This window comes from Sturnus vulgaris, chromosome 12 (assembly GCF_052056855.1).
Source record: "Sturnus vulgaris isolate bStuVul1 chromosome 12, bStuVul1.hap1, whole genome shotgun sequence".
NCBI lineage: Eukaryota > Metazoa > Chordata > Aves > Passeriformes > Sturnidae > Sturnus > Sturnus vulgaris.
Window position 1 is genome coordinate 1,641,962 of NC_142254.1, and position 26,346 is coordinate 1,668,307.

The window sequence follows — 26,346 nt, forward strand, 5'->3', positions numbered from 1 at the left end:
CTTGTGCTTCCATCAGCAAGTGAGCTGAGCAAAGACTCCTCATTGCTTTGTTCCAGGTGAAAAAAGCATCCAGACAAACCTTCACGGAGAAGCTGTAGATGCCAACATTGGGTTGAGCACATATTCCGTGAAGATTGGGAAGACTTTTATCAACACGTCAAACTATACAACCATGTTCATTGAGAACAGGAGTAACATCACAGCCCACTTCCAGTGGAAGACTTTTCCTACTGAGGAAGATGAGAATGAAGAGAAGAGGAGGTTGGTTTGAAAAATGCATTTCAGTCAGATACATGGCCCAAGACTAAAACTAACATATGGCCTCAGGGGGGTGTTGGTGCTTTTGAATGGTTTAGGCCAAGTAAACCATCTCTGGCACTAGGGTGTGTGTCCTAGGCTTCAGGAGCTCAGCACTTAGCATTGCAGTTCCATGTCTATTCCAACCAAGGATGGCATTTTGGGAAGGAAAGGTTGATTGCAATGACTGGATTTCTGCAAGTTCTAATTGGGCTTTTGCCTCTCTAATCTTCTTCCTACATGACCTGGCAACATCCTTAAACATTTCATGACTTGCCAGCCCCTCTTTCCTCTTTCTTTTTTTTTGTTTTTTTCCCCCTTAGTTCCTTCAAAAGCTGCTTGCTCATCCAGGCTGGCTGTCTTGCCTGTCAGCTCGTCTTTCAGCACACAGGGACAGTCTGCTCCTGTGCCTTCAAGACTTCTTTCTTGAAGTATGTCCATCCTTCCTGGACCCCTTTGGTTTTAAGTGCTGTTTCCCAAGATACTCTCCAAACCAGTCTCTTGAACAGGCTGAAGTCTGCCCTCCAGAAGTCCAGAGTGGAAGTTTTGTTGATGCCCCTTCCTTGTTTCACCAAATATTGAGAACTCTATTATTTCATGGTCACTGCACCCCAGAGACAGTGGTGAGCAGATGAAGTTCATTAGTTATTAGGGAATTTCCTGGTGCTATCTAGTTCCTAGACCCCAGGGAGGCAGCAGACTCCCCTGTGGAATGAATCCAGTTGATACACAGGGTTCCCCTTACAGGGGAGTCACCTACTACCACTACCCTTCTTTTCTTCTTAATACTTGAGGCTGTGATCTGTCTGGCAGATGAAGAGCAACTGGGAGACTTTCCAGACAGAATTTTTTCCTTAGTGCCATCTGCCTGACCCTCTGGATCCAGGACCTCATACCAATCCTGTCAGGGCACCTGGGGAGGTGATGGGGGTCAGGATGGAATTTTCTTATCTCCCTAGCAGAGACACATTTCCATTCCCCACCGTCTCCTAGGTGTCCTCTTTCTGCCTGATCGCAAGAAGGGCAGAGCTCCTCAGACTCCAGTGAGCTTCTCTCAGGGTTGGAAGGGTGTAACTCCACCAGTTAATTTCTGTTTCACTCTCCCTAATGCTCCTCAGCCTTTGCACTTCTTCCTTGAGCTCTGCCACCAGACAGAGCAGATCATTCACCTGCTCACACTGCACTCAGGTGTCTCTTGCACTATCCTCTGATACTAACACCAGGCTCAGACCCTCCCTGCAGCCAGGGCCCTGGACAGCTGTGTCCTTCCTGGGGGGTTCTGTTTGAGTTAGTACACTCTTGCTGGCAGCAGCAATGGCTTTTAATCATTTGTAAACCATTGCTGGGGAAAAAAAAAAGCAGAAAGAGGAAAGAAAGAAAGAAAAAAAACCATGCAATCACCTCACAACAAGCCAAAAGACACAACTCACTACACAAGGAGGGTGGGTGGCTGCTCCCTTTCTGCTCAGCCTGTTTGTGTGAGCTGCTGTGCAGAAACTGAAACAACACCGAGCAAACTGCTGTGCCAACAAAACTGCTGTGCCAAACTGCTGTGCCAAAACTGCTGTGCCAAAACTGCTGTGCCAAAATTCCCGTGTGAAAACTTCTGTGCAAAACTACCGTGCCCAAATTGCCGTGGCAAGCCTCTGTTTCCTTCGGGCCAGGTCTCTTGCACTCCCCAGAGCCATTTTAAATTGCCTGCAAAGGACCGGGAGATCGAATGGCTGGCAAGAGGGTCCTTTAGTGCCCTGGGTTTCTTGGTTCTGCACTGTTCTCTATCTACTTACACAGTGTCTGACTTCCATACAAGCTCTCTGTGTTAAAAGAAAATCCCATTACCTTCTCTGGCTACTTCCCTGGGCTGCTTATTTCCATTTTTCCCACTTGCCTGGACCCCAGGTGATCTATTTTCCCCTCAGAAGCAACTAGGTTTCCTCAAGGTCAACTTCCAACTGGTTTTGGTTTTGTGGGTTTTTTCCCAATTACATCTGTCTTCATGCCAGTTAGACTGTCACAAGGACATGTTGTTCTTCCTGACTTCCAGTCTTAGGGATGGTTTTAGCTCCAAAGCCACTGTCCTGCTGTCACAGAAGCTTTTGGGATCGCAGAGCAGAGAGGACTTGTTTATGAGAGGAGATAGTGCAGGATCCTTTCCCTCTCAGGACATTCTACTACCATGTACTGGGATGGGACTCAAAAAGCTCTGGATCATGAAAAGGTCTCTCCAGGAGTTTGCTGTCTCCCTCCTGCACAACCCAGTCTCACCCCCTCTCAGAGCCTCTCTTTTCATGCATATAAAACCCTGAATGTCACTGAAGGGATGCAGTGCCTGAATCCATCCATTTCCTTTGGAAGTGCTCTTGTGAAAGACAGAGCAGGGAACGGGGCAGGTCCAAAATGGAAGAAACAAAGAGTGATGATGCTGGTAACACATAGCTGCAACCCAGCATCGTCTCCCCTTCCCAGGAAAGTCCTGCAGTGGGTGCTCCGTGATCTTTATCTGCCTCCCCCGAGCAGCTCAGTGGTGGGAAAAGCCAGTTGAGGTGACTGGTGGATTCTCCCTCAGTTTTGGCAGAGGCTTTGAGCCAGGAGGTTCTCCTGAGGGATGCTGGCTTTCCAAAACTCTCCTGAGCTAGCAGGTGTGGAGTAAATCTACCTGCTGTGCCAGTGGACAAGTTATCCTCTGATCCATTTGGGATCCCCATGGCTTGGGGTCAGCCCTTGCTGGGGAGCTGCTGCTGCTCCTCCTCCCCAGGTGCTTTGCTCTCCTGCACTCACACTTCTCTCTGCAAGTATGTGGCTTATTAAACAACCTGCTGGCTTTGTCTCTCCCTGTGGCTGCAGGCAGTGCTATTTGCTGCAGCCACTGAAAGAGGTGCCACCGGACAACTTCATCGAGCAGGAAGATACAGAGCAGGAGGAAGGCTCTAGTGAAGATCACACTGCCCTCCTGAGCTACATGGTCCAGGAGGAGATGGAAAAGGTGCAAGAAGACCCCATGCTCTTCTCTGATGACATTTTTTCCATTGAGCCAATGGTAAGTGATCGCTGAGAACCGAATCTTCCTCCTCTTCCTCCTTCTCCTCCTCTTCCTCCTCCCACCCATCCTCCCCCGGCCCCATCCTGCCGGCTGCGGTCACTCGGCAGATCCTCAGCTGGCTCCATGTGCTGAGAGGGAAGTCATGGAGTTTCTGGTGTGGCTGCAGAGCTCGCTGCTAAAAGCATTTCTGCCCTGCAGGCTCAAGGCAAGACTGGGAGCCTGACAAAGCCGAGCTCTGCTGCCAGGGCTCGAGCTCAAGGGCACTCGGTGCGTGTCCTTGCAGTGTCCACAGGGAGCAGTTATTGTAGGCAGGGGCTCCCCCGGCACGTGGTGCGTGGGGTTTAGCACAGGCTGTTGGAGCACTGCCAGTTCACATATTGACCTGAAGCATGCGTTGGGTCACTGGGAAAAGGAGGCCAAATTCAGCCCAAGGTTCATCACAGAAATGCCAATCCCTTCCTGTAACCATGACTTGCACTATTTCTGAGTCTCCCTTCCAGTGTCATCTGTAAGCCTGGACACAAAGGTGGAAGGTTGAAATGGGCCTCTTGAATTCTCTTGCACACAGGGACAGAAAACTTTTTCTTTTCTGTTTATGCAAGCAAACCCCCCAAGTCCTCCCATCAACCAGAGCCTTGATTCTGAGTATTGGTATTGTGAGAGATGAGGAATGCCTGGTGGCTGCACAGTGCAAAATCCCTTCTCATCTTGGAGTAAAACCTAGAATAATCCTAACGTCTGCTTTCTTTCAAAACAGGTTAAACTAATATTTTTATTTCCAAGGAAGGGTTCTCTTCTTGAGAAGAGCCACCAGTGCACAATGGCAGTTGCATACCACTGTAGCTGACAGCAGCATGATGTGACCAAGAGCCTGTGTCAGAGCAGTAGGAATGTTGTGGAGAGTGGGAGCTGATCAGCTGAGCATTAAGAGCTTCCAGCAGTGTGTTGAGCTGGGGTTTGAAGTGTTTCCTTGGGCTCCTTGTGTTGTTCACTCATCATTGATGCTTTAAATAAAGGCTTACGGGACTGTGGTTGAAAACAAGAAATGCGAAGTTTGAAGATTAATGCTTTGCTGTCTCTTTCTGATTTAGGAGGGAGAGATCAAGCCGAATTGTTCGGCCGAAATCAAGGTGACCTTTAAACCCCTAGAAGCACTAGGGTATCTAAGTGTGGCTTACTGCAGCATCTCAGGTACAGCTCCTTTCCCCTGCTTCTCTCACCCACAGTGAAGCCATGGTGCAAGGCCGAGCCCGCTGGGCTCCCCTGTAGCTGCTGGGAAGAGTCCCTGGTCAGCAGGGCAGTGCTGGCACATCCCCACTGTCCCTGCAGCTTCCATGGAGTCTCTCGTGCAAGGCCAGGGCTCAGAACACCTGTGTCTGGGTTACTGATCCCACAACAACGCAGGCAGTGCAGGGAAAAGTTTTCATGCTGTGACTTTGCCAGCATTTCCACAAAGGCCAAAGAGCTAGAGAGCAGAACAGCTTTAGTGAACCAGCACTAAGTCCCTCTAGACCACTGACCTCCAGGATGGCTCCAGGTGACATGGATCCATCATCAGAGGGAAGGAGCTGAGTTAGAAATGTGCTCCCTGACCCTGGATCACATCCCACTGCCCAGACACCACCAGACCAGAGGTGGCTGAGCCCCACTGAGCCCAGGGTGTTTGTAGAAGGACCACCCTTGGCCAGCAGCTCCTTCTGTCCCTGTGTGGGAATTGTCCCCTGGCAGCTCTGGCTGTGGAAATAGAACACAGTGCTGAGTGTCAGAAGTTGAGGACTTTGGCAACAAAATCCTGTGCTACTGGGCCAGGTAGTTTGGCAATTGCCAAACTCTTTATGAGCTTTGTGCCTTCGGCGAATGGATTTCAAATCTCCTCTAAGTGCATGGGAAGGAAACCATAGAATCATAGTATGTTAAAGGTGGAATGGACCTTAAAGATCGTCTAGTGCCAAGGCCTGCCATGGGCAGGGACACCTCCCACTAGACCAGGTAGCTCCAAGCCCCATCCAGCCTGGCTTTGAACACTTCAGGGCTGGAACCTCCACAACTCCCCTGGGAACCTGCTCCAGTGTCTCACCAACCACACAGTAAAAAAATGTATTCCTATTATCTAACCTAAATTTTCTTTCTTTCCATTTTACTCATGACTTCTTGGCCTGTCACTACAAGACATCAGAGATGTTTCAAACTCAGCAAACTGGTGGCTAAAATTGGAAAGCAGCCCAAGGAATGGGTTAGAAATTGGAAGTCAGCCCCAAGGGAAATCTCCTGAGAGACGAGAAGGGTCCATATCTTCTCCTGCAGCATCAGGAGTTGGTTGCATCCGTCTCAGAGTCAGGGACTGGCATTGAGGCAGCCTTGAAAATACAGTATAACAGAGGGAATTTTTGTACTGAAATGGACATCTCTCCGCAGGCCGTGAGAGCAGGCTGCCCCTGCGCCTCAGAGGGCAAGGCCAAGGACCCTTGGTTGAATTCAGCTGTCGTGCACTGAACCTTGGGAACATTTTTGTCAACACCACCTACGTCTGTGAGGTGAGCAGCAGGGCTTGGGATGGATCCTGATGGCTCCTGAGGCAGCAGCAGCAAGCCTGGTGGACCTGTGGAATTCCTGCCAACCTGGGCAGTTGTGAGCAGGGGATATTTGACGTTCTGGTCAAATCTGGGGGGTCACAAAGGTGTGTCTGTTGTTCATGAAACGCCAATCCCTGCTTTTGGGCAGCCTTCCTCGGGGATCAGCTGGGAGGCTTCCTGCAAAAGCGCTTGACACATGAAAGCAACACTGGGTCAAAAAGCTGCTTGTTCAGAGGCTTTTGTGGCAGCTCCAGACACAAGGCACCTTTGTACTGAGCTCTTCAGAAGCAGCTGGAACAAACTGGCCACGTTTGACCTTCAGTCCATGGCAAACAATTTTCAGTCAAGTGTCTCCTGCTTATTCCTGGAAGTCACAGGAAAGCCATCCAGCCTCCTGGCTCAGTGCTGGCCCTTACAAAGGCCTTGGGAGTTCTTCCCCTTGCTGACCAGTCCCTCACTTCAGCCTTGGTGCATCTCTGACTGTAGAAAGAGAAGACTGTCCCTGGGAATAAAGCAAAGGATTTTTCTACCTATTTGCCTCCCCCTCAATAGTGTCAAGTTTACAAAAGAAAAAAAAACAGCAACTGAAAGAGCTTAAAAATGAGGCACTACATCATGCCAGACACTTTCAAGAGCTTGGATGTGGAAAGACATGCTGAGTTTTCTTACCAAAAGATGGTGCTGTCTATGCATATGGATGCTCATGCCTCATTATCAATGTATTGTTTTCATGATATGGGAAAAGGTGAATAAATTGATGGTACTGCTGGAGCTGTGCTAGCTGGGGCAGCAGCAGCTCTGTGGTGATTCACTGTGCAGCTGCAATCACCCCACATTGCTCTCAGGGCCAGGTCTGAATGAGCTTGGTGATGCTGACCAGAGGTGGACTGCTCTGTGTCCATGGGATAACCCCAGGGTGATTCCAGTTATGTGGAGTTACCACTGCTTTGCATGAAAACCCAAAGGCAGAACTTGTCCTGTTGTATTTTTTTGACTTCTGCCATTCAGCAGCACAAAGCATCTTCTGCCTTTCCTGGGTGTTAGTTGCATCATTAGACAGTAACTCACACCAAGGGAAGATTCCACATGTATTTCCATTTTATTTTCTTGCTGCTGCAGGTGACACTGATGAACCATGGAGCTATTGATGCTCCCTTCACCTATATCCAGACAACCGCAAACGTGGGCTACTGCTTCAAATTTGCACCTGAGGAGGGCATCATTGCACCAGGTGGGATCCAGACCATCCAGATCTCCTTCAATGCCACCGTAGCAGGGAGGTTTGAGGAAGAATTCCAGTTCTCCGTGGCTGGATCTCCTACGTCTGCAATCCTGACAATCAAGTAAGGGCTCTGGGAACTTGGTGGGCACATCTGCAGCTGTCTCTGCGACATCCCCCACCTGCCTCATTTTGGGGTTGAGCAGAAAAAAAAAGGGTCTTGCCTGAGGCCTTAATCTCTGCTCTGATCCTGGCATTGCCTTCATGTGGGGGTGCCTGCTGCCATGTGTCGTACCTGGGAGCTGGAATGACTCCTCCCTGCAGGAATCTCCCTCTGCCTTGGGCCGTGGCAGGCAGTGGGATGGATCAGCTTTGGGCAGTAGCTGCTCTGGGATGTCCCACCTGAACACCCAGCAAGGCCCCGAGGGCGTTGGAGATGGGCCAGCCTGGGTGATTCGGCACCAGCAGCAGTGATTTTTAAAACTTCCCTTAAGAATCCATCCCAAACGGGCAGCAGCAGCCTCACCTCACCTGTCATGGCCATGCTGTGGGGGACAGGCTGTGCTCCCCACTCCTGTGCAGAGAGTGCTCTGGTGCCTCCTTTCTACAGCCGGGAAAGGGCTGATCCCATGGGCATTATCCTGTAGGCTGGTACCATTGCAAGAGATAATCCTGGCCCAGCAAAAGGGAGAAGGGGTGATAACAGGGGAGGCAGAGCTCAGTCTCAGGACCACAGCAGCATGAGGGGCTTGTCCCTGCTAGCCTGAGCCATGTGCTGGTAGCATGATGTAGTGTAAGCAGGAAAGCTGATGCTGGCTGCTCTGGAGCTTTGGAGCTACCTGCTGCAGTTGGGAGGCCCTGACTCAAGGCAGTAAAGAAATGAAAGCAATCTTCAGTCGATTATACCAATAATATAAGGGAGATGGATAAAAAAGAACAAGAAAGTTATTGCTTAGCAAGAGAAAAGCAGTGAGTAGGTCTGTCCATAGTAGAGAAACAATTATGCTGGCTTTGTTTTTGGAGGAGAAGTACTGCTTTTCTATTTTGGGAATCGAGAGGGAACCTTTCACCATCAAATAATTGATTCTCCTCTGTCCCTCCCCCAAACTGGTCATGGGATGTTATTGCATAAGCAGCTTTGTCCTTGAGCAAGGGGAGGTGTCTCTTGTTGAGATGTGTAGAGCAGAGCCAGTGGCAGTCCTGTAAACACAACAGAAGGCACAGTTCACTGGTCCCTGATTTTTAACCAAAAGGCAGAGTAGGCATTGACTGGCATCAAGCATGAAATAAACTCGTGAGTGTTGTGCAGCTTCAAGTGCTCATTTCAGCGGATGTTGGTGACTTTTGGAGTCTGCTGAGATCAAGGACAGTGAGGTGGTGTGGTAGATTCAGGACATGCATGTCCTATTGCTCTTGGCTGTGCCAGCTGGTGCACTGGTGACAAGCTGGTCAGTTGCCGGTGGGTTTTGGGGTCCCCTTGTGATCCCCAAGACTGCCAAAGCCATCCTCAGAGACAGGGCACGCTTCCAAGCCTTGCCTGGATAGAATCTGGCTCGGAGCTCCCCCTCAAACCAGTAGAGTGAAGAGATCGGAACATGAAGAGAGGGGCAATTCCATAGTTTATTCGATGAAGGTATCCAGTCTAGCATATTCAACGGCTGGGCTTTCTAAGGTGGTTTGGTATCTTTTGAGGGTTTTACATTTTGCACCAGTTACCAAGGGAATTCTGCATTCTGACCAATCCACGAAGGATTTGACATTCAAATCTAGCCTATAGATACTAAAGGAAAACGAACCACTAAACGAACCAGAAAGATAACAGGGGGTCCACTAATGGGGGTTTGAATTCCTTTTTTAATTTGTCATTTAACAAGCAGTTTCTTATCTTTAAGCTATGGTTTTCCATGGGGCCTGTTCTAGGGACACAGAGAGGTTTCCTGCTCAATGAATGTTTTCTGCTCCCTCCACACTGGTCCTGTCCTGAACTGGTGCACCTCACTGGGTTCCTCTGAGAACGGCCTGTGCTTTTGGAGCCCAGAGCACGCTTGCTAAAAACAAAAACTGGCTGAGAAAACAGGCAAAGGATGGGTCTCGGCATGGAAATCTGAGGGAAGGTTTCTTGGGTCTTGAAGGCAGTCCAAGGACAAAGACAAAACTGGGTTGAGGGCACAGGGTTAAATATGGGATGAAAGAGGCAGGTCTGAGGGTCAAGGTCCAATGGGGACAGGGAAAAGTGGTGCAGAGGAGCGACAGCCAAGCAGGGGAACCAACAGAATAACAGGGGTGGAGCACTGCAGCAAATCAGAACCAACAGAGATCAGGAAAGGGGAGAACATTCTAGGAGGAATACAAATAAGGTGAACAGGGGCTGAATAGGGGTGGAACAACTGTACAAACCGATAGAACTTAAGACATTAACATGTGCCTGCAAAGGCCTATGGGAGGGAGGAACTTCTCACCATAAGCTTAGAGTGCTGTTTCTCCTTGCCTTCTTCTGCCCCTCCAGAGCTGGTGTTCCAGCCCCAGGGGCAGACTCTTGAGCCTCCATACTTTCCTCTAGAATTCACCTGTTGACTGTGTAGAACTGTTGCTGCTGTTTTCAGAGAATGCTTGGGTTTTCATGTCTCAAAACTCTGTAATGATTGTGTGGGTCAAAATCTCCTGAGAAAGCTCCTCCATGGAACAGCAGTTGCAGCTAAGAAGTAGCAAAGCAGGAAAGGCTGGTTACAGAAGTTTGTAGGGACACTTTGTCACAATCCACTGTTAATACAGGCGGGAGTCCTGCTGCTTCATGTGATCTCAGGGGTGCAGAAGACACAACAGGGGACAACAATCAGTTTACTCAAAACAGTGCACTTTTATTGAGTGCCAGCTACTCAGTGTTTGCAATAGAGGGGAGAAATATAAAAGGAAACAAAGTAAAGGGAGAGAGAGAGAAAGAGGGGAATGGGGGAACAGCTACCAACAGATGAGACGCATCCTCGTGGTCCGGCCAATAGACGTGTCTTCTGCAGGGGCTTCTCAAAAATCTTCTTCAGACAGTCACTTTTTATAGTCCTTTTCCAAAGGGAGTGGTGTCCGGCCAAGAGGTGGGGAGATTTGTGGGCCATTGTGAGGTGCTCTGAGAAGCAGGTGCAGGCATACAGAACATGCAGTTTTCAGTTAGAGCCTGCTCAAAAGCATTGTACCGTGGACAGCACACACACAAACAATCACTTGGCAAGCATCCACCTCGACCAGGCCAGAACTCCTGTCCAGAAGCGGGTGGGAGTCCTCGGGGCCTTAGCCTCTGCCCTTGCGACAGTCGTGAGGCGTATGAGGGAAAAATTCCAGACCAACTCTTACACACCTTTATGTGCATCACATTACAGATGGGGAAACTAAGGCATGGAGCCATGTCTGAGTGTGTTTTCAGGGTCCTTCATGGGACTACCAACAACTCGGGGACTTTTCCTGCCTGCCCTGTGGCCAAAGCCCCATCAGTGGCTGTTGGTTGCATGCCACTGGGCTTTATCTGCCTCCTGTCCACGTGGACACTGTGCTGAGCACGTGGCGTTGTGTTGATTTGAAACCCACAGTGCCCCTGACCAGGTTTTATGCCCCAAGCCACGATAGCCAGACACTTTGCAATTCCCTTTAACCAATTCATTTCCTCCTCTGTCCTACTCATCGCAGGGGATGTGTCTCTGAACCTGAACCAACTGTACACTTCAATGTCAATGAGCTCGACTTCGGTGACATTTCCTTTGGTGAGTGTTCCCTGGGCTTGGACACAACGTGAGGGATCTGTGCATTCCAAAATGGACCATTTGAACATGAAAGCATCCATCACTCATGTTCTGCCACAGCAGCCTCTTCAGGGTGTGAACTCCAGGGCTGCTGGTGCCATTGTGAGATCAAAGAGTACCAAGGAATAGAAAGGGAGTATTTTCTGGTGTCTCTGTCCTGGTTTAAAAGACAGCTGTCTGCCAAGGAAGGCGGGAATCTTCCTGGAATAGAAAGATGACCCCCTCCCTCCCAATTATTGTACCTGTTATGAATGGTTTTCTATTTTTCCAATTAAACAAACAACAAAGATTAAAAGTAACAACAAATGTTTAATAGTAACAATTATAAATGAATACAATCAGAAGTATTAAAGATGATTACAAAAATTATTGAAACTAAATACTATCCAAGTAAAGTATTATAGTTGTATAATTTGGGATGGATAAAATTTGAGAGTAAGTGTTTTAGTATAATTGAGGTTCGTATAAAGCATAAGCAAAACCCACCGGGGGTACGGGGAGGGGCCTGCCCTTCCTGTCGTACCAAAGCATTTGGGCTAACAATCCCACTTATATACTATAGGCTACAAAAGTTTCTAGGAAGCTCCTCCTAGTTTCTATTCCTAAAATCTACGTAACTATACTGCATGGCGCATGCTCTACTAATGGGTTAGGGGGTCTCTTATCCTTTTGAGGGTCTTATTTCCGATGAAGGCTCATCATCTTCATCGGTGACCTAGGTGTGACCTGCAGGTAGCGCAGGCACCCTGTGTGACTGAGCAGATGTTTTCCATAACATGACTCTAATTAAGTCCCATGCTTGGAATCATTCCATTTTTGCCAGCTTCAAGGTTGAAGCTGTATTTCTAGATGCTGCTTATCAGACCTCCGTCCTTCTACTATTCTTATCTGACTTTCTTCTAACCTTCTTCTTTGACTCCCAACATTTGGAAGATGTCTTTTATCCTGTCTCACCCATCTCCCCCCCCTTTCACTCGGTAACAATAGTCTTCTATTGATCTAAATACAATTTTGCTAATATAGTTACAATTTAATTAGCACGAATCACATTTATCACATACCTTTGAAATTACAGGACTTCCAGGCAAAAATATTGGAAAATGAATAACAGTTCTTTACTAGAATATATCAGGACAGCACAGACAACAAGGCAATAAGAGAAGTTTCCAACCCAAGTACTGTTTTTGCCCTTTGGAGTAGTTATGATCACAGGCAGGAGGATCCGTGGGCTCTGGCAGGGCAGTGATCTCCTCCCAGCTGGCACTGAGAGGGAGGGAGGGAAAGAGGGGAGGGATAAAGAAGGAAGGCAGGCAGGCAGGAAGGAAGGCAGGCAGGCAGGAAGGAAGGCAGGAAGGAAGGCAGGAAGGAAGGCAGGCAGGCAGGAAGGCAGGCAGGAAGGAAGGAAGGAAGGCAGGAAGGAAGGCAGGAAGGAAGGCAGGAAGGAAGGCAGGCAGGAAGGAAGGCAGGAAGGAAGGAAGGAAGGCAGGAAGGAAGGCAGGAAGGAAGGCAGGAAGGAAGGCAGGCAGGCAGGAAGGCAGGCAGGAAGGAAGGAAGGAAGGCAGGAAGGAAGGCGGGAAGGAAGGCAGGAAGGAAGGCAGGCAGGAAGGAAGGCAGGAAGGAAGGAAGGAAGGCAGGAAGGAAGGCGGGCAGGAAGGCAGGAAGGAAGGCAGGAAGGAAGGAAGGAAGGCAGGAAGGCAGGAAGGAAGGCAGGAAGGAAGGCAGGAAGGAAGGCAGGAAGGAAGGAAGGCAGGAAGGAAGGAAGGCAGGAAGGAAGGAAGGCAGGAAGGAAGGAAGGAAGGCAGGAAGGAAGGCAGGAAGGAAGGCAGGAAGGAAGGCAGGCAGGAAGGAAGGCAGGAAGGAAGGAAGGAAGGCAGGAAGGAAGGCAGGAAGGAAGGAAGGAAGGCAGGAAGGAAGGCAGGAAGGAAGGCAGGAAGGCAGGAAGGAAGGCAGGAAGGAAGGCAGGCAGGCAGGCAGGAAGGCAGGAAGGCAGGCAGGAAGGCAGGAAGGAAGGCAGGAAGGCAGGAAGGAAGGCAGGAAGGAAGGCAGGAAGGCAGGAAGGAAGGCAGGAAGGAAGGCAGGAAGGAAGGCAGGAAGGCAGGAAGGAAGGCAGGAAGGAAGGAAGGCAGGAAGGAAGGAAGGAAGGAAGGAAGGAAGGAAGGAAGGAAGGAAGGAAGGAAGGCAGGCAGGAAGGCAGGAAGGAAGGCAGGCAAGAAGGCAGGCAGGAAGGCAGGAAGGAAGGCAGGAAGGAAGGAAGGAAGGAAGGCAGGAAGGAAGGAAGGCAGGAAGGAAGGAAGGAAGGAAGGAAGGAAGGAAGGAAGGAAGGAAGGAAGGAAGGAAGGAAGGAAGGAAGGAAGGAAGGCAGGAAGGCAGGAAGGAAGGCAGGAAGGAAGGCAGGAAGGAAGGCAGGACGGCAGGAAGGAAGGCAGGAAGGAAGGAAGGCAGGAAGGAAGGAAGGAAGGAAGGAAGGAAGGAAGGAAGGAAGGAAGGAAGGAAGGAAGGCAGGCAGGAAGGCAGGAAGGAAGGCAGGCAAGAAGGCAGGCAGGAAGGCAGGCAGGAAGGCAGGAAGGAAGGCAGGAAGGAAGGAAGGAAGGAAGGAAGGAAGGAAGGAAGGAAGGAAGGAAGGAAGGAAGGAAGGAAGGAAGGAAGGAAGGAAGGAAGGAAGGAAGGAAGGAAGGAAGGAAGGAAGGAAGGAAGGAAGGAAGGAAGGAAGGAAGGAAGGAAGGAAGGAAGGAAGGAAGGAAGGAAGGTTGGTTTGATCATGGTGCTGAGCTGCAGCCTAGTGAAGTGCCAGGGCCAAGCACACAACCTCCCGCAGCACCACACAGCTAAGCTTCCCCATTCCCGAGCAGAAGGAAGGAAGGGTCCGCTCCCTGCAAAACCTCAGGTCCGGACTTCACAACCACTCACGACATCACGCCACAACTCCTAAAAAACCCCGAATGGAAAAGCCCACCCCCACAGCCCAAACCCCCCCAAACCCGTATCACCCTTCCCAGACTAAGAGGAGAATTCACTACAAAGCCTAAACCCGTAACAATGATGTTCATGAACTTTTTAAGAAAAGTAATTGCCTTTCCTGAGCTGCTTCATCCCCACCCTGCATCACCAATGAGGCACTTGTTAAGTTGCCTTTTAAATAAATGAAACAAGAAAGGCAACAGTTAGACATATGATTCTATATTAGGAGATTCATTTGGCTTAATCCCATTTCATTCCTAAGGTCTCTTCAGCTGAAGGCAACTGTTGTGTTTTTGCTTTTTTTTTTAACTGTAGATTGTTGTCTGCATGTGGTGACCTCAGTCTCATTTGAGGTTTTGACATCTGTGTTTGTCCTTCTTGTGCCTTTCTTGCCTCCCTGCTGGAGCTGGCAGTGATCATTTTTGATAGGCATGGAGAAGGCCTAGACTGTGCCTGCAGTTGTTTTTTCCCCCCATCTGTGTTCAAATGACACTTGGTGAGCAGGCCCAGGGAGAAGTCTCCTCCACACAGAGTTGGCCAGCCAAGACAGATGTCCACTGCAGAGCAGGTTGTGGCTGGTGTCCAGGCTCTGCAGGACATCCCCACTGTCGGGGCGTGCACTGGATGCTAAAGTGCCGCTACCTTCCTGAAAAGTGCCTTTAGTAGAACGCAATCAGGCAGGCACACGAACATGCACTAAGTCCACACAGCCACAACTAGCAGAAAGGAGCTGATGGAGAAAAGACAAGAGGGGTCTTCTGCATGGAGTTCTGATGGAGGTTTATTGTGGCCACACACTAAAGGGGTCCAGGAGCAGTAGAGCCAGAACAAAGGAGATTCAACGCTTAAGGCAAGAAGGGACAGACTAGAACACGAGGGTCCAATGGGCTGAGAACACAGGGACGGTACAAAGCTGGGGCAAAGGGCAACAACCAATAAGGAAACGGGGGTGGAACACTGTGGAAAATTTGAGGCAATGGCTAAACAGGGAAAGGAGAATTTCCCAGAACTGGGGAGGGCGTTAGGGATGACATAACTGTATATGTACATGTGTACATATGTACATATGTATATATGTATATGTACATTAACATAGAGGAGCAAAGAACTGTGGGGAGAAACCCTTTTTGTCGTCCTGAGTTAAATGCCCTTTAGGCATGCCTGTCCTTCCAGGGCATGGAGATTGGTATCTCCCTGGCAGGCCCCTGGGCCTCCACACCGCACCATACGTGGCTCTATCTCTGGCTTTCCAGTATGGAAAGCAAATCTCAGAGCTAAAGCAGAATAAAACCTTGCAGGCAGCAATCACAGTGAACAGCATGGGTATGATGTCCCTGTTTGTTGGGTGAGATGGGACATGGCTCCTGATTGCTAATCTCGAAGCAAGGCTCACGTTTGCCTCCAGCTGAGTGGGCTCTGAGCCGTCACGTGCTTTGTCTGTTTGGCCCAAACCAAGAGATACCTTAAGGATCCTGCAGAGAGAAACTGCAGTAGGGTGCTTTGCATCACGTTCTAGTTCCTGATTCCATCCTCGTTCTTTTGCTGTAGCTTCTCTCAATGACAACTCGCTGTTTATATCTCTTGAAAATGGTGGGAGTGTTGGCAGACTTAACAGGGAATTTTACAGCTTGAATTTTCAGAGTAAATGCTCGGTCTGGGTGCATACTCATCAGTGACAAATAACTCATGCTGGTTTGGGGCAGGTGAGGGAGCTTCTCTCCATCAGAAAGAGAGAAGCTTGCAGTGTTCAGCAGGGCTAAGACTGGGCATTTTCAAGACTGCAGTCTGCAATCAGTGTCAAAGAGAGCTAAGTGACAATTAATTTCTCATGCAGCTTCTTTGGTGAGCTGTGGTTCAGATAATAAGGAGCTAAACCCCAATCACACTTTTATCCTAGCAGGATATTCCCACCAAGAGTCGTGACATAACTGGTGCCTAAATGGATATTTGTGTCCTTTTCCTAGGCTTTCCCTCCACCAAGACCTGCCGCCTCACTAACCCCTCCCCAGTGCCCCTGAGCTTCAAGCTCCGCATGTCTGACGACGGCACGCAGCCTGCTGTTAGTAGCTTTGACCAAATACGCAACGACAGCGACCCATCCTGGACAGAAGGAATTCATTTTTATGTGGAGCCAAGGGAGTTTACAATGAATCCCAAACAAGGGACCATCCCTCCCCAGGGACACCAGGATATCGAGGTATGGGAAGAGTCCAGCAATACGTGCTTCAGCACCAGGGCTGAAGCTTCACTGCAGTGTGGGAGGGCTTTAGCTCTGCTGCCAGCTTTGAGCATTGTGTGAGGAAGAGATCTGCACTGGCCTGAGGCCTCTGTTAGCTGCCTTACTCGGGATATTCCTCAAGGAGCACTGTTTGGTTTCCAAAACCATATGCCGAGATCACATACCATATAGTCAAGTACTGAAGCCATTCTTGGGGTTTTGAGAGTAATTTCTTTGATTGCAAATGGGCAGAGGAAGGATGAGGACAGAGGGTGGCAGCTAGAGAGATGCCATTGTATAAAGCAGTTTCCTTTTGTTCTTGGTTTGGCTTCTGCTGTCCTGGGGAGCAGAATGATTTGTGTTCCCTGCAGGGATCTCCAGAAGAGACAAAACATTCTGCAGCTACGAACTGCCCAGCACTTGCTGGGCCACCCTTTGCCCTCAGCTTCCTGCTGTAAAGCTCATTCTGTGCAAGTCAGCAGATTTCCTCTGCATTTACGTCATTGTAGTCAGATGAAAAATTGGCGCCTTAATTTGAATACAGTGGTGTGGAAAGCTTTAGTCTAATGTTTTCATTTAGCTGACCCTGATAGCAAGGTGTGTTGATCAAATCTGGTATTGCCAGAAAGCTTTTGTTACTCTCACAGACTGTGCTCTACACATGGACCAGCAGAAGAATTAAGGCCAAATCCTCCCTTTCCTTATCATGCAACAAGAACTGGAGAATATCACATGTGGGTAATGAGCTTTTTAAAGGAAGAATTCACTGCTCTTCTCTTCCACCAGGTGACCCTGTGTTCCAACACCGTGATGGAATTCTACCGGAGAATGCTGGTGGACCTGGAGGGTTTTGGCAGTGGAGTGGCATCACTGAGCATCACGGCCAGGTACCAGCACTTCCCTGGCCTCCCCCAGCACACTGCCTTGACCAGGGTTTGCTGGCTCAGCTCCCATGTTTAATGGCCTCATGTTCTGCCCAGCTGCATGTGAGAACAGCAGTGCTTGGAAAGCAGCCTGTGGTGAAAAGCACCGCTGCTCACAGCCCAGCACGGTCCTGGGCCTTTTTCTAAAGGGACCAGGAATGATATAATTTCTTGGCCTGGTTTTTGGTGCTTGAGGTGCAACAAATTTCCCGAGGGCCTCCTCTCCTTCTTCCTGCAAGAGGTGGAGTTGTGCTGGCTTGCAACCACCCTGCATTGCTTTGGGACACACCAAGCAGCTGCTGAGAGTCAGGGTCTGCTTCTGTTCATGAGGGCACGTGACAGCGGGGAAGTGGCTCACAGCAAGAGTGGTGAGGGCAAGATCTTACGAGGGATAAACAGCCCTTGATGTGGCAGGCCAGCTCTCGTTTTTCTCCTTCCCTCTGCTTCCCATGTTGAAGCTTTAATGTTCTCAGACTTAAACCAAAACTTGTTCTTGCTGCAGCCAAATTCTATCTTGCTATGCCACTGTGAGCATCAGTTTATGACAAGAGGGATGCAGTTCCCTGGTGCTCTTCCCTCTCCCAGGCAGAGCCATCCAGTCAGTGCCTGGGCTGCAGTTTCGTTAAGCAGGTGTAAAATTGGGGACAGGCAGTGCATGGACCTGTGAGGGACTGAGAGAGCTGTAGGAACTGGGAGGGGGTGATCACCCACTCTGTAGGGCAGGTGGTGTGCCGAGCCCTCCAAGGCTGGGGCAAACAGCTGAGTTCTCAGGCAGGGCAACAGTGCCATGGGAGAGAAGGGAGTCATTTCTACTGACACACTAGTTGTGTGTTCCTTGAGCCTTAGTGAGCACTGATCCTTTTTGGGAAGGCTCCCTCAGAGCTCATGGATCACTGGGACTGTTACAGGAGTCCTTGCAAGCCTTCTTGGGTAAAGGAGGGGCTGAGGCAGCTGTGGGACAAAGTGCTCTGCCTAGGGCACTTGGCAGCCTCTGGCTGCTGCCTCTCAGGGTTTGCCCCTCCTTGACAAGACATGTTTGAGTGGGAAGACTTTGAAGGCAATTGATCACTGTAGGGCTGTTAAATGTCTGTTTGACAGTGACAAATGTATTATGCTCCATTTCACAATCTTCGGGGGTAAACGTTCTCCGTTCCCTCAGTATCTCTGATTCTCTTGGGGTCATCTCTGCCCAGATGTCTCGTTCCTGAGCTGCGAGTGTACCCCCACATGCTGCTGTACGATGAGTGCCGCCCGAAGGTGCCATATGAGAGGAAGTTCCTCGTTGTGAATGACACCGACCTTCCTGGCTGCTACGGGCTTGTTCCCCAGGTTTGGCATCGCATCCACCTCCTCGTCGCAAAGATGACTGAGGAGATTATTAGGGGGAAAAAGGGTTTGGATAAGACCTTGCTGGTTTCTATTCAGTCTTAAAGATCTGCTGAGAACAGGATCCTACATGAATGCAAACTTTAGGATGAAGTTTAACCTCCTGAAGAAACAGTTTATGTTCTAGTCTGCAGGGAGTTTTCTTGTGGGAGATCTTAGAGGGTTGTGAAAAGCTGCTGCCAGCCCAGACACCAATGCCTGTGCTGGCAGCCTCCTTGCAGGAGCCCTGAGAATGCTAAGCCTACAATTCTTGCATCTTCTTTGTGCCTTTTACCTTTGTCCTGGGGATTTTTAAAAATGTGTGTCAGTTGCTGTTATGGTGGATGTTAAGGAGTTTATAAAGTTTCTTCAGAGGTCTCTCTGAAATTGCATTTGATTCTGTCCCTTCTAGAAACGCATGGAGGACACTCCTGTGTTCTACTCCAGCCCCCAGCCCTGTGGGATTGTCCAGCCTCACAGCATTGCAGAGATTCCAGTTGTACTCGAAGTCCAAACATTGGGCGAGCATCGCACCAGTGTTGTTATCGGCGTGTTCGGGGATGAGAGAAACCCACGGGTGAGTGCGAGGGGAGATGTGTGCCTTTGTGCAACTCGTCCTGCCAGGGTGCAAAGTGTACAGGGATTCTTCTGGGGAAAACAGGCACAGGCTGCTGTGGAGGCCAGAAGGGATTGGTGGTGTAAATAGCTCATGCCTTACATTACAGCTGGTAATCTCAGTGTCTGACACAGAATGTAGTTCATCTAAGCTGGAATTGAGGGTCATTTTAATTGACTAACCTTTAAAATGCTATTAACTTTGGAAACATCTGTTTTAAAATGTCTTCTCCTCTCTCTGAGCACAAAAGAGGATGTGAAAGACTTCTGGGAACCTTGAGCTTCCTGTAAAAGAAGGGAAAGCTGGCAGTTGAAGAGTAGTTGCAAGGATTTAAACGTGTATTACAACATATGGAAATGATGATGCCAAATTCCCTGGATGACACCAAACATCTGAACCTGGGCCATTGTGGCACTGCATGTAAATCAGTCAACAGGAAGGACAGGCAGTGCCGGCTGTGCCAGGGAATCTGAAGTTTGACAAAACAGTTGCTTTCAGGCTGCTTACCTTAAAGAGGAGGGTTTCTCCCCATCAGAATAACCAGTTGTTTAACTGTAGCCTGCTCTTAACCAGAGATTTCTTGCAAAGCTTTTACCTTGGGATCAATAATTTGTAGCTTGAAAGTTTCTCTTACCTTAATCCTTTTTAATTTAGAGATGAGTATGTCATTTTTTTTCCCCAAAAGCCCAGCATTTCAGCTGGAGAGTGGTAGCTGTCCCTAAAGAAATAACTTGAGAGGGGTTGAGCTGTTTAAGCTTTTTTTAGGTTTCCGTGTTGTGGTTTGTTTTGGTTGTTAAAAACATCTTTCTCACCTGCTTCCTGGAACAGAGTGTAGTATTACAGAGCACTGGACGGCTGGCAGACATCTACCCAGTTCCAAGGCTGATAGAGTTTGGCAGGATCCCAGTGCTACAGCCTAAATCACAAACTTTTAGCCTCTTCAATGAAGGTCTTGTCCCTAGAGACTTCAGGATAGAGACAGTAAGTATCTGGGGGGCTGTTTTCCAGGGAAATGGACTGGTCAGAAGCAGCCATGACTTGGTTTTTATATGCAACATTTCCGTATCACCCTGTGTGAGAGGAGGCAAGATACTCCAATATTCCATCTGAGCGAGGCAAGAAGAGCCTGGCTCTGGAGGTTTTATCTGGGGCACCCCCCAGTGAAATCAGGTGCAGAGATGTTGGAGCAGAAATTAGTCTGGATTGTGTTGACAAGTTCTCCCTTAATTTTAGGGAAGGTCTTTAGCTGTGCGTGTCACATTTTTGGAGCTCTGAGATCAGGAGAAAGCTGTGGTCCTGTGCTCCCCAGAGAGCATGGATTTCCCTGTGGTTTCCCTGTTCCATCTACGTTTGCTTTGTGCCAAACTGCTGTTAATACTAGAGAGCCGAGTGCGAGGTGTGTCCTCAGGCTGCTCGTGAGGAGGCAATTTTCACATCTCCTGTGGGTCATGCCAGTTGGGCTGTCCACACAAAGCCCCGTGTGGGGGTAGACACCCCACAGCCTGTGACCTCTGTGCCTGACGTGGTGCCCGAGTTCCCCAGCTAGCTCCTGAGCCCACGCCGAGAGTGGCTGCTCCGTGACCAACAATGGTCTGCACAGCAGTAGAGCTGGGCTTGCTCTCTACAGCACACAGATACATTGAAGCACCGAGGACAGAGGCAAAGACCAGAGAGGGAACTTTTGCGTGGAATCCCAGGCGATCCATTCCAAGCAGGGCTCAGGGACAAAAGACACACACTGCCTGTGCGGGGGACTTTTCTACAGGGGAGGTTCTAGGGGAGGGTACAAACTCTCAACCAAGAGGGGGAAGACTGGGGAGGAGCACGAGGCAGGGTTTCCAGTACTTTAAGCAGTGAGGAAACATAGCGGGAGGGAGCAATTTAAACAAATGGGGCTTCCAAGATTAGGGGATTTCTGCAGGGGATTTCCAAGCAGGGGGTTGGCACAAGCAGAGATTGACAGCTTGGCAGGGGAAAGGGGCAAAGAATATTCCACAAGAGGCAGGTACAATGTGGGATTGACAATTCAGGAGCAGGAGGCACAGAGAACATTCTATAAGAAAGGGTAGGTCTTAGGGAAGATTGACACCTGGGTAGGAGGGTACAACTTAGGCTAAACCTACAACCTAGGGGGAACAGGAGCAAACCATTTAAGAAAAATCACACCTTTGGGGAGCAGCTGCTGAGAAAGGCTGCTTAATATGTGGAGGCTGCATAGGGCAGAAGGAGCTGGTGTTGCTCCCCTGGCATGGGGAGCAGGGCTGGTGCAGCCAGGAAGGGCTTGTAGATGGGGGCTGGGGCTGGGTTGGGATGTCTGCTTGGAGGGGGAGACCTTTGAGGAGCTGGAGGTTTGTTCTTCTTCATGCTGGGTGCGTTGAACTTGTGGAGCTGGATACAACCTGATACTGTGGACTTCAGTCCGTGGATAAAGCATCAGAGTGTGTGGGAGAGTCCAGGCTCAGCCTCCTGAGCCAAGGAAGAGGGGCGTGAACTTTTCCTCTTGCTGCTTTTCCAGCTGTTTGGGGGATAAATGCAACCTTAAAGTGAGGGATTTTTCCAGGACAGCTTTCTCTAACTCCACAATGAAATTCTGCTTTCAGCCTCTGCAGGGAGCAATGCACCTTGGCTGGCTGGGCCTGGCATGTAAAGGATGGGTTTCACATGCTCGTACCAGGGCTGGACCTGCAGAGCTGTGTTTGTGCAGCTGTGCTGCTGCAAGGCCTTTCCCCCTCCCCGGGGCTCTCTTGCCCAATCCATGAAGTCCATGAGAAAGCAGATGACAAGAGTTCTTGGGAAGAGTGGGCCATGCCCACCCATGACATGTCATTCAGTTTTCTTCTGCTTCCTGCTTTCCTGCTCGGCTGTAACCATTCAGAGGTGACTTTTCCAAAGCAGAGGGCACTGGGGCACCTCTCTGATGATCAGTGGGAAGTGAGGGCTTCAGTCCTTTAGGGGATGTTGAGAAGCACTGATGGCCCCTCGGGAAAGAATAGTCTGGTGTTGGGGTATTGCTCAGCTGGCTTTGCAGGCTTATTCTTCAGGCTCTCAGCAGTGTCCTCCAGCTGTGTGGTTTCTGGAATGGCATTTGAGCAGTCCTGGCTTCCTCGGGCCTTAAGCCTTTGTAAGAAGCCAGGAGAGAGAAAGCAGCTTTCCTTGACACATACTCCAGAGAAAGACTGGGAAAGGAACACTCTCCTGAGGATAGGTGTCCTTTGGGTCGGGTAAAACTGGCTTAATTAGGTGAGTCCATTAAAGGAGAGGAAAATACAGGTTGTATAAGCTCTGCTGTTGCCTGATACTGCTGCTTAAATTTAGGGAAATTGAGCCTTTACGATTTTTATCCTCCCCTCTTTAGTCTTTCCTTTTCTTATATAGCACAAGACAGCAGGCTGTATGGTTTCCATCCTACATGCATATTATGCTTGTCTTACAGGTTTGCAAACCCCACTGCTACATTATTGAACCCAGACAAGGAGTGATCCCCACTAGGGGCAAGATTCCTGTGACTATCACAGCAACCCTGGATGACGCTGGGCTTGTTGCTGACACTGTCCAGCTGTTCATTGGGAACAGCCTTTGGACCACATTTATGTTGGTGGCTGTGGGCACTGGCACCAAAATTGTCACAGACAAACCATTCGTCCCAGAGCTCAGCTTGGGATGCCAATTCAGGTAGGAGATCTCTCCACTCCCACCTCTCCTCCTGTCTCAACAAGGAGCAGTTCCACTGCTCTCAAGGAAACATTCCTGATAAATACCTGGTAGAGCTGCAGAGTTTCTAGCGTTGGGCACTGGGAGGGCTGTGCTGGCTCATCACTGGCCGGGTGTGCCCCTTGGTGACTCAAATCTCACCTTTTTGCTTGCCTTCTCTGTCTTTTCCTCTCCCACTGTGCTTTTTGCATCCCCACAAGGTTTTAATCCCTGTCCTCTGTAGTCCCTCGATGCAAGCAGTTGCAGCTGCCTGCACCAGTGCTACTTCAGTGCCATCATCGCTGGGCTGCCTTTAGAACAGACCTGCTCCAGCCTGGATTAAGAAGGGCTGGATCAAACCATTTCTCAGTTCAAGGCACCAGCACCCACCCAGCAGCTGCATCCTGACCAGGAGCTACTCGTGCAGGTGTCCCTTCCTCCCACAGCAGGTCCCTGTTCATAGCTATGTTATTTTCCAGGTATGAGCATTACCCACCTAAGTTCAAACCCCAGCCACCAAAGGAGAAGAGAACGAGTTTGGATTACTCGGCGTTTCAAATGAGACGCTTCAAGATTAGAAATGGGGAGGACCCAGCCACAGCCCTGAGAGAATCGTGGGATCCTGCCCAGTCTTTAGGAGCAGAGGTAGATTTTCTTGTACACTACTGCTTGTGTTGCCTCCCCACCTTACCACCAACAAGTAATGCTCTTGCTGACCTCCCTTTTTGCTGCCCTGCTGTCCTGTGCCTTGAGAATGGGCTGGGCAGCAGAGCCAGTGGTTGGACATGAGGTGTGTGGGAGGGAGAAATAGGAGAGTTTTCCTTGGAGAAGACTGCTGAGATCCTGCAGACCTGTGTTGAGTGTGAGATTTTTTTGCCATGTTTTCTTCACAATGTAAGATGAGGCTTTTATCTGCATCATGATGACAAGACCTCCAGCTTCCTTCCCAGAGCAAGCTGTGATGAGTCCTGATCTCCATGTAGCCTCTTCCCAACCCAGCCAGACCACCTGTTTCCAGGTGTCTGCTTTCACCTGACAGCTGGTATTGCAGTGGTGGCCCTGAAGCTGTCTTACAAACGGAGACTTTGCAAAGTGGCTGTCTCTTCCTCCTAGCATAGAAAATGGCTTGTTTTTCAGGTGCCGCCACATACTTGTGAAAAGTATTACGTCCCACTAGGTTTGGGGGGATTCAGGTTATCCGCGGATGTACCACAGAGTGCCCTCGAAGTGGAGAGAGTAAGAGGGAATCTCTCTCTTCCACATTTTCAGTGTGGCAAGCAGGGCTGTAGCTCCCAGTCCCATTGGTGGCCCTCAGCATTGCACACAGAGGGGCCTCACATCCCTCCAGACCCATCACAAAGCGCTGCTGAAACAACTGGTTGTTGGAAAGGCTGTGCAGGACATGTAGGGCTGCCCAAGGATGCTGTGCAGCACCTATGGAGGGCATTGCTCCCCCTGGACCTCATCAGGTGGTCCATAGGAAATTTTTGCAGGAGCTTTTGCTGTAGCACCTTGAGAATGCAGCATATATGTCAGAGAGCGAGGGGAAAAGCCTCAGGAGTCAGATGATCTGGGCTGGAGTCCTTCGCTGACATCCCTGAGCTCCAAGAGCTCTCACTTTGAGTCTCTTCCTTTTCTAAAAGCAGTAAGAAATGCTTTCTAAAGGCAAGCTGGGCATCCGAGAGAGTTTCTACTGCCAGGAGACATCCAAGTTCACTTGAATGTACTGGATTAATGAATGCATTGATCTGTGAGTGTGGAAGAAGATTTTCCCCATGGTCCCTCCATTGGTCAGTGGCATGGATGCAGGATGACATCAGGGTGATTCTGGCTGTGTTTGAGGAATAGGCCCCTCTGGCTATAGCTGCAGTTTGCTCCAAGATGCTCTTCTGCATCCATTTCCACACTCAACATCTCAATCTCTCCTGTCCTCCAGGCTTTCAGTATCCTGCCACAGTCGGGCGTGCTGCAGCCAGGAGAGAGACAGCAAGTCTCCTTCACCTTCTCTGGCCACCCCAACACCACTGCTAGTGTCACAGCACTGTGCCACGTGGAGGGAGGCCCCACCTACGAGGTGGGGCTGACTGGGGAGACCTCATACCTCAGCTACTCCCTGAGCCAGCGGGAGATCAACTGCGGCTTTCAGGTACCACACATGTGCCCTGGCACAGCTCCCTGCCTTGGAACCACGGCCAGTGGGTTCCTGCCCACCTCAGTCCAGGGCTTTCTTCCCTTCCAGCCCCTTTGTTGGCTCTGGGGCTTGGAAGTACAACCTTTGAGGGACACATCCGGCACCCAAGCTGGTTTAATATGGCCATCTCCAAGCCTCTCTAAGATGTTGGGAATGCCTCTTTTTCAGGGTACCTAACACTGCCTCTTGCAGCAAGCAGGGTCCCAGTGGGGATCCTCTGAGGGGCATGTCCCTGCGACATCCCTTTACTGATCCACTCCTAAAGCCTGACCTCCAAGGAAATGCTCTTGTCTAAAGCTCTTGCTTGATCCACACATTAATTAAGGGAAGAAGTTATGCTTTCAGTCACTATAGTTGGAGAGACTGTCTCAGAATAATCCTCACTTCACTCTTTTTCAGTTGAAAACCCCCAGATATTTCCAGCTGCTGGCTCTGTCTGTGTTGCCCTGTGACGCCCTTGTTGTGTGTATGTTGCTTGCCAATACTTAAATGCAGGTGCCTTTTCTTCTGAGACGCCTCAGTGTTGTCTCTGCTTCTCCTGGCTGTTGGTGACCCCTCAGAGTGCAGAGGGCCTGTGTCCCCTGGTTCATTTATTACTGGCCCTCACATGGTTGTTAGCACACCTCTGTGTGCTGCCAGAGCTCCTTGGTCCTGTGCAGGTGCCCTGTGCCTGGGGGTTCCTTAGGTTCCCAGGTGCCCGTATCTGCTCCCTGGTCTCTGCTCCCATGATGGGTGTGCTTTCAACCCCGGGAGAGAGGAAGGAGACTCCCAGCAGCAGGCCTGGGTCTGTAACTTCCCGCTCCTATGCCTTCTCTCCAGATGTTTAATAACCTTCATCACAGCACAGTCACCCTGGCGAACACTGGCAAGATTGAATTCAACTGGGTGCTAAACCTTAGCATTGCAGAGCAACATCTGCCTGGCGTGTTTGTGGTCAACCCCACCATTGTAAGTAGCACAAGCGACTGACCCCAGCCCTGTGTCAGGTGGCCCAGGAGAATTTTAAAGGGAAAAAAAAAAAGGAGGGAGGGAAGCGGGGGGAAAAGTCAGAGGGGAAAACCCCAAACCCAGCCATTAGAGAGAGAGGGCTGTAAGTAATTTCTGCTGGGGGCAGAGAAGCAAGTGTTCTCCTGATAGACTCCCTCGTGGCCTTGGCTGGTGGGTGGGTGGCTCTGCTGTCACAGGGCAGACACCAGTGGGAGGCACAAGTGTGCTGGTCACTTGAAGCAGTGCGCTTCACTGGGTTCCTCTGAGAACGGCCTGTGCTTTTGGAGCCCAGAGCATGCTTGCTAAAAACAAAAAGTAGCTGAGAAAACAGGCAAAGGATGGGTCTTGGCATGGAAATCTGAGGGAAGGTTTCTTGGGTCTTGAAGGCAGTCCAAGGACAAAGACAAAACTGGGTTGAGGGCACAGGGTTAAATATGGGATGAAAGAGGCGGGTCTGAGGGTCAAGGTCCAATAAGAACAG

General features: G+C 49.9%; 1 protein-coding gene across 1 annotated transcript; it reads left to right on the top strand.

Annotated features, from left to right (window-relative positions):
* The first annotated feature begins 172 nt into the window (after window positions 1-172).
* LOC148222314 (axonemal central pair apparatus protein HYDIN-like) lies at window positions 173-25,847 on the top strand. The gene is made up of 16 exons (XM_088172228.1): window positions 173-261; window positions 3,142-3,334; window positions 4,429-4,528; window positions 5,753-5,871; window positions 7,030-7,253; window positions 10,805-10,878; window positions 15,840-16,072; window positions 16,880-16,980; window positions 18,210-18,345; window positions 18,794-18,958; window positions 19,826-19,978; window positions 22,431-22,669; window positions 23,167-23,465; window positions 23,865-23,923; window positions 24,624-24,833; window positions 25,698-25,847. Exons 1-16 carry the CDS (start codon window positions 173-175, stop codon window positions 25,845-25,847), a joined length of 2,544 nt encoding a protein of 847 aa, XP_088028354.1.
* Window positions 25,848-26,346: the final 499 nt, after the last annotated feature.

What these genes read in the sequence shown, in the direction of transcription:
- LOC148222314 (XM_088172228.1), top strand. Translation starts at nt 173, where the DNA reads ATGTTCATTGAGAACAGGAGTAACATCACAGCCCACTTCCAGTGGAAG. An exon ending in GAGACTTCAGGATAGAGACA is followed by an intron (nt 19,979 to 22,430) that starts GTAAGTATCTGG and finishes CTTGTCTTACAG; the next exon opens with GTTTGCAAACCCCACTGCTA. An exon ending in GTGCCCTCGAAGTGGAGAGA is followed by an intron (nt 23,924 to 24,623) that starts GTAAGAGGGAAT and finishes CCTGTCCTCCAG; the next exon opens with GCTTTCAGTATCCTGCCACA.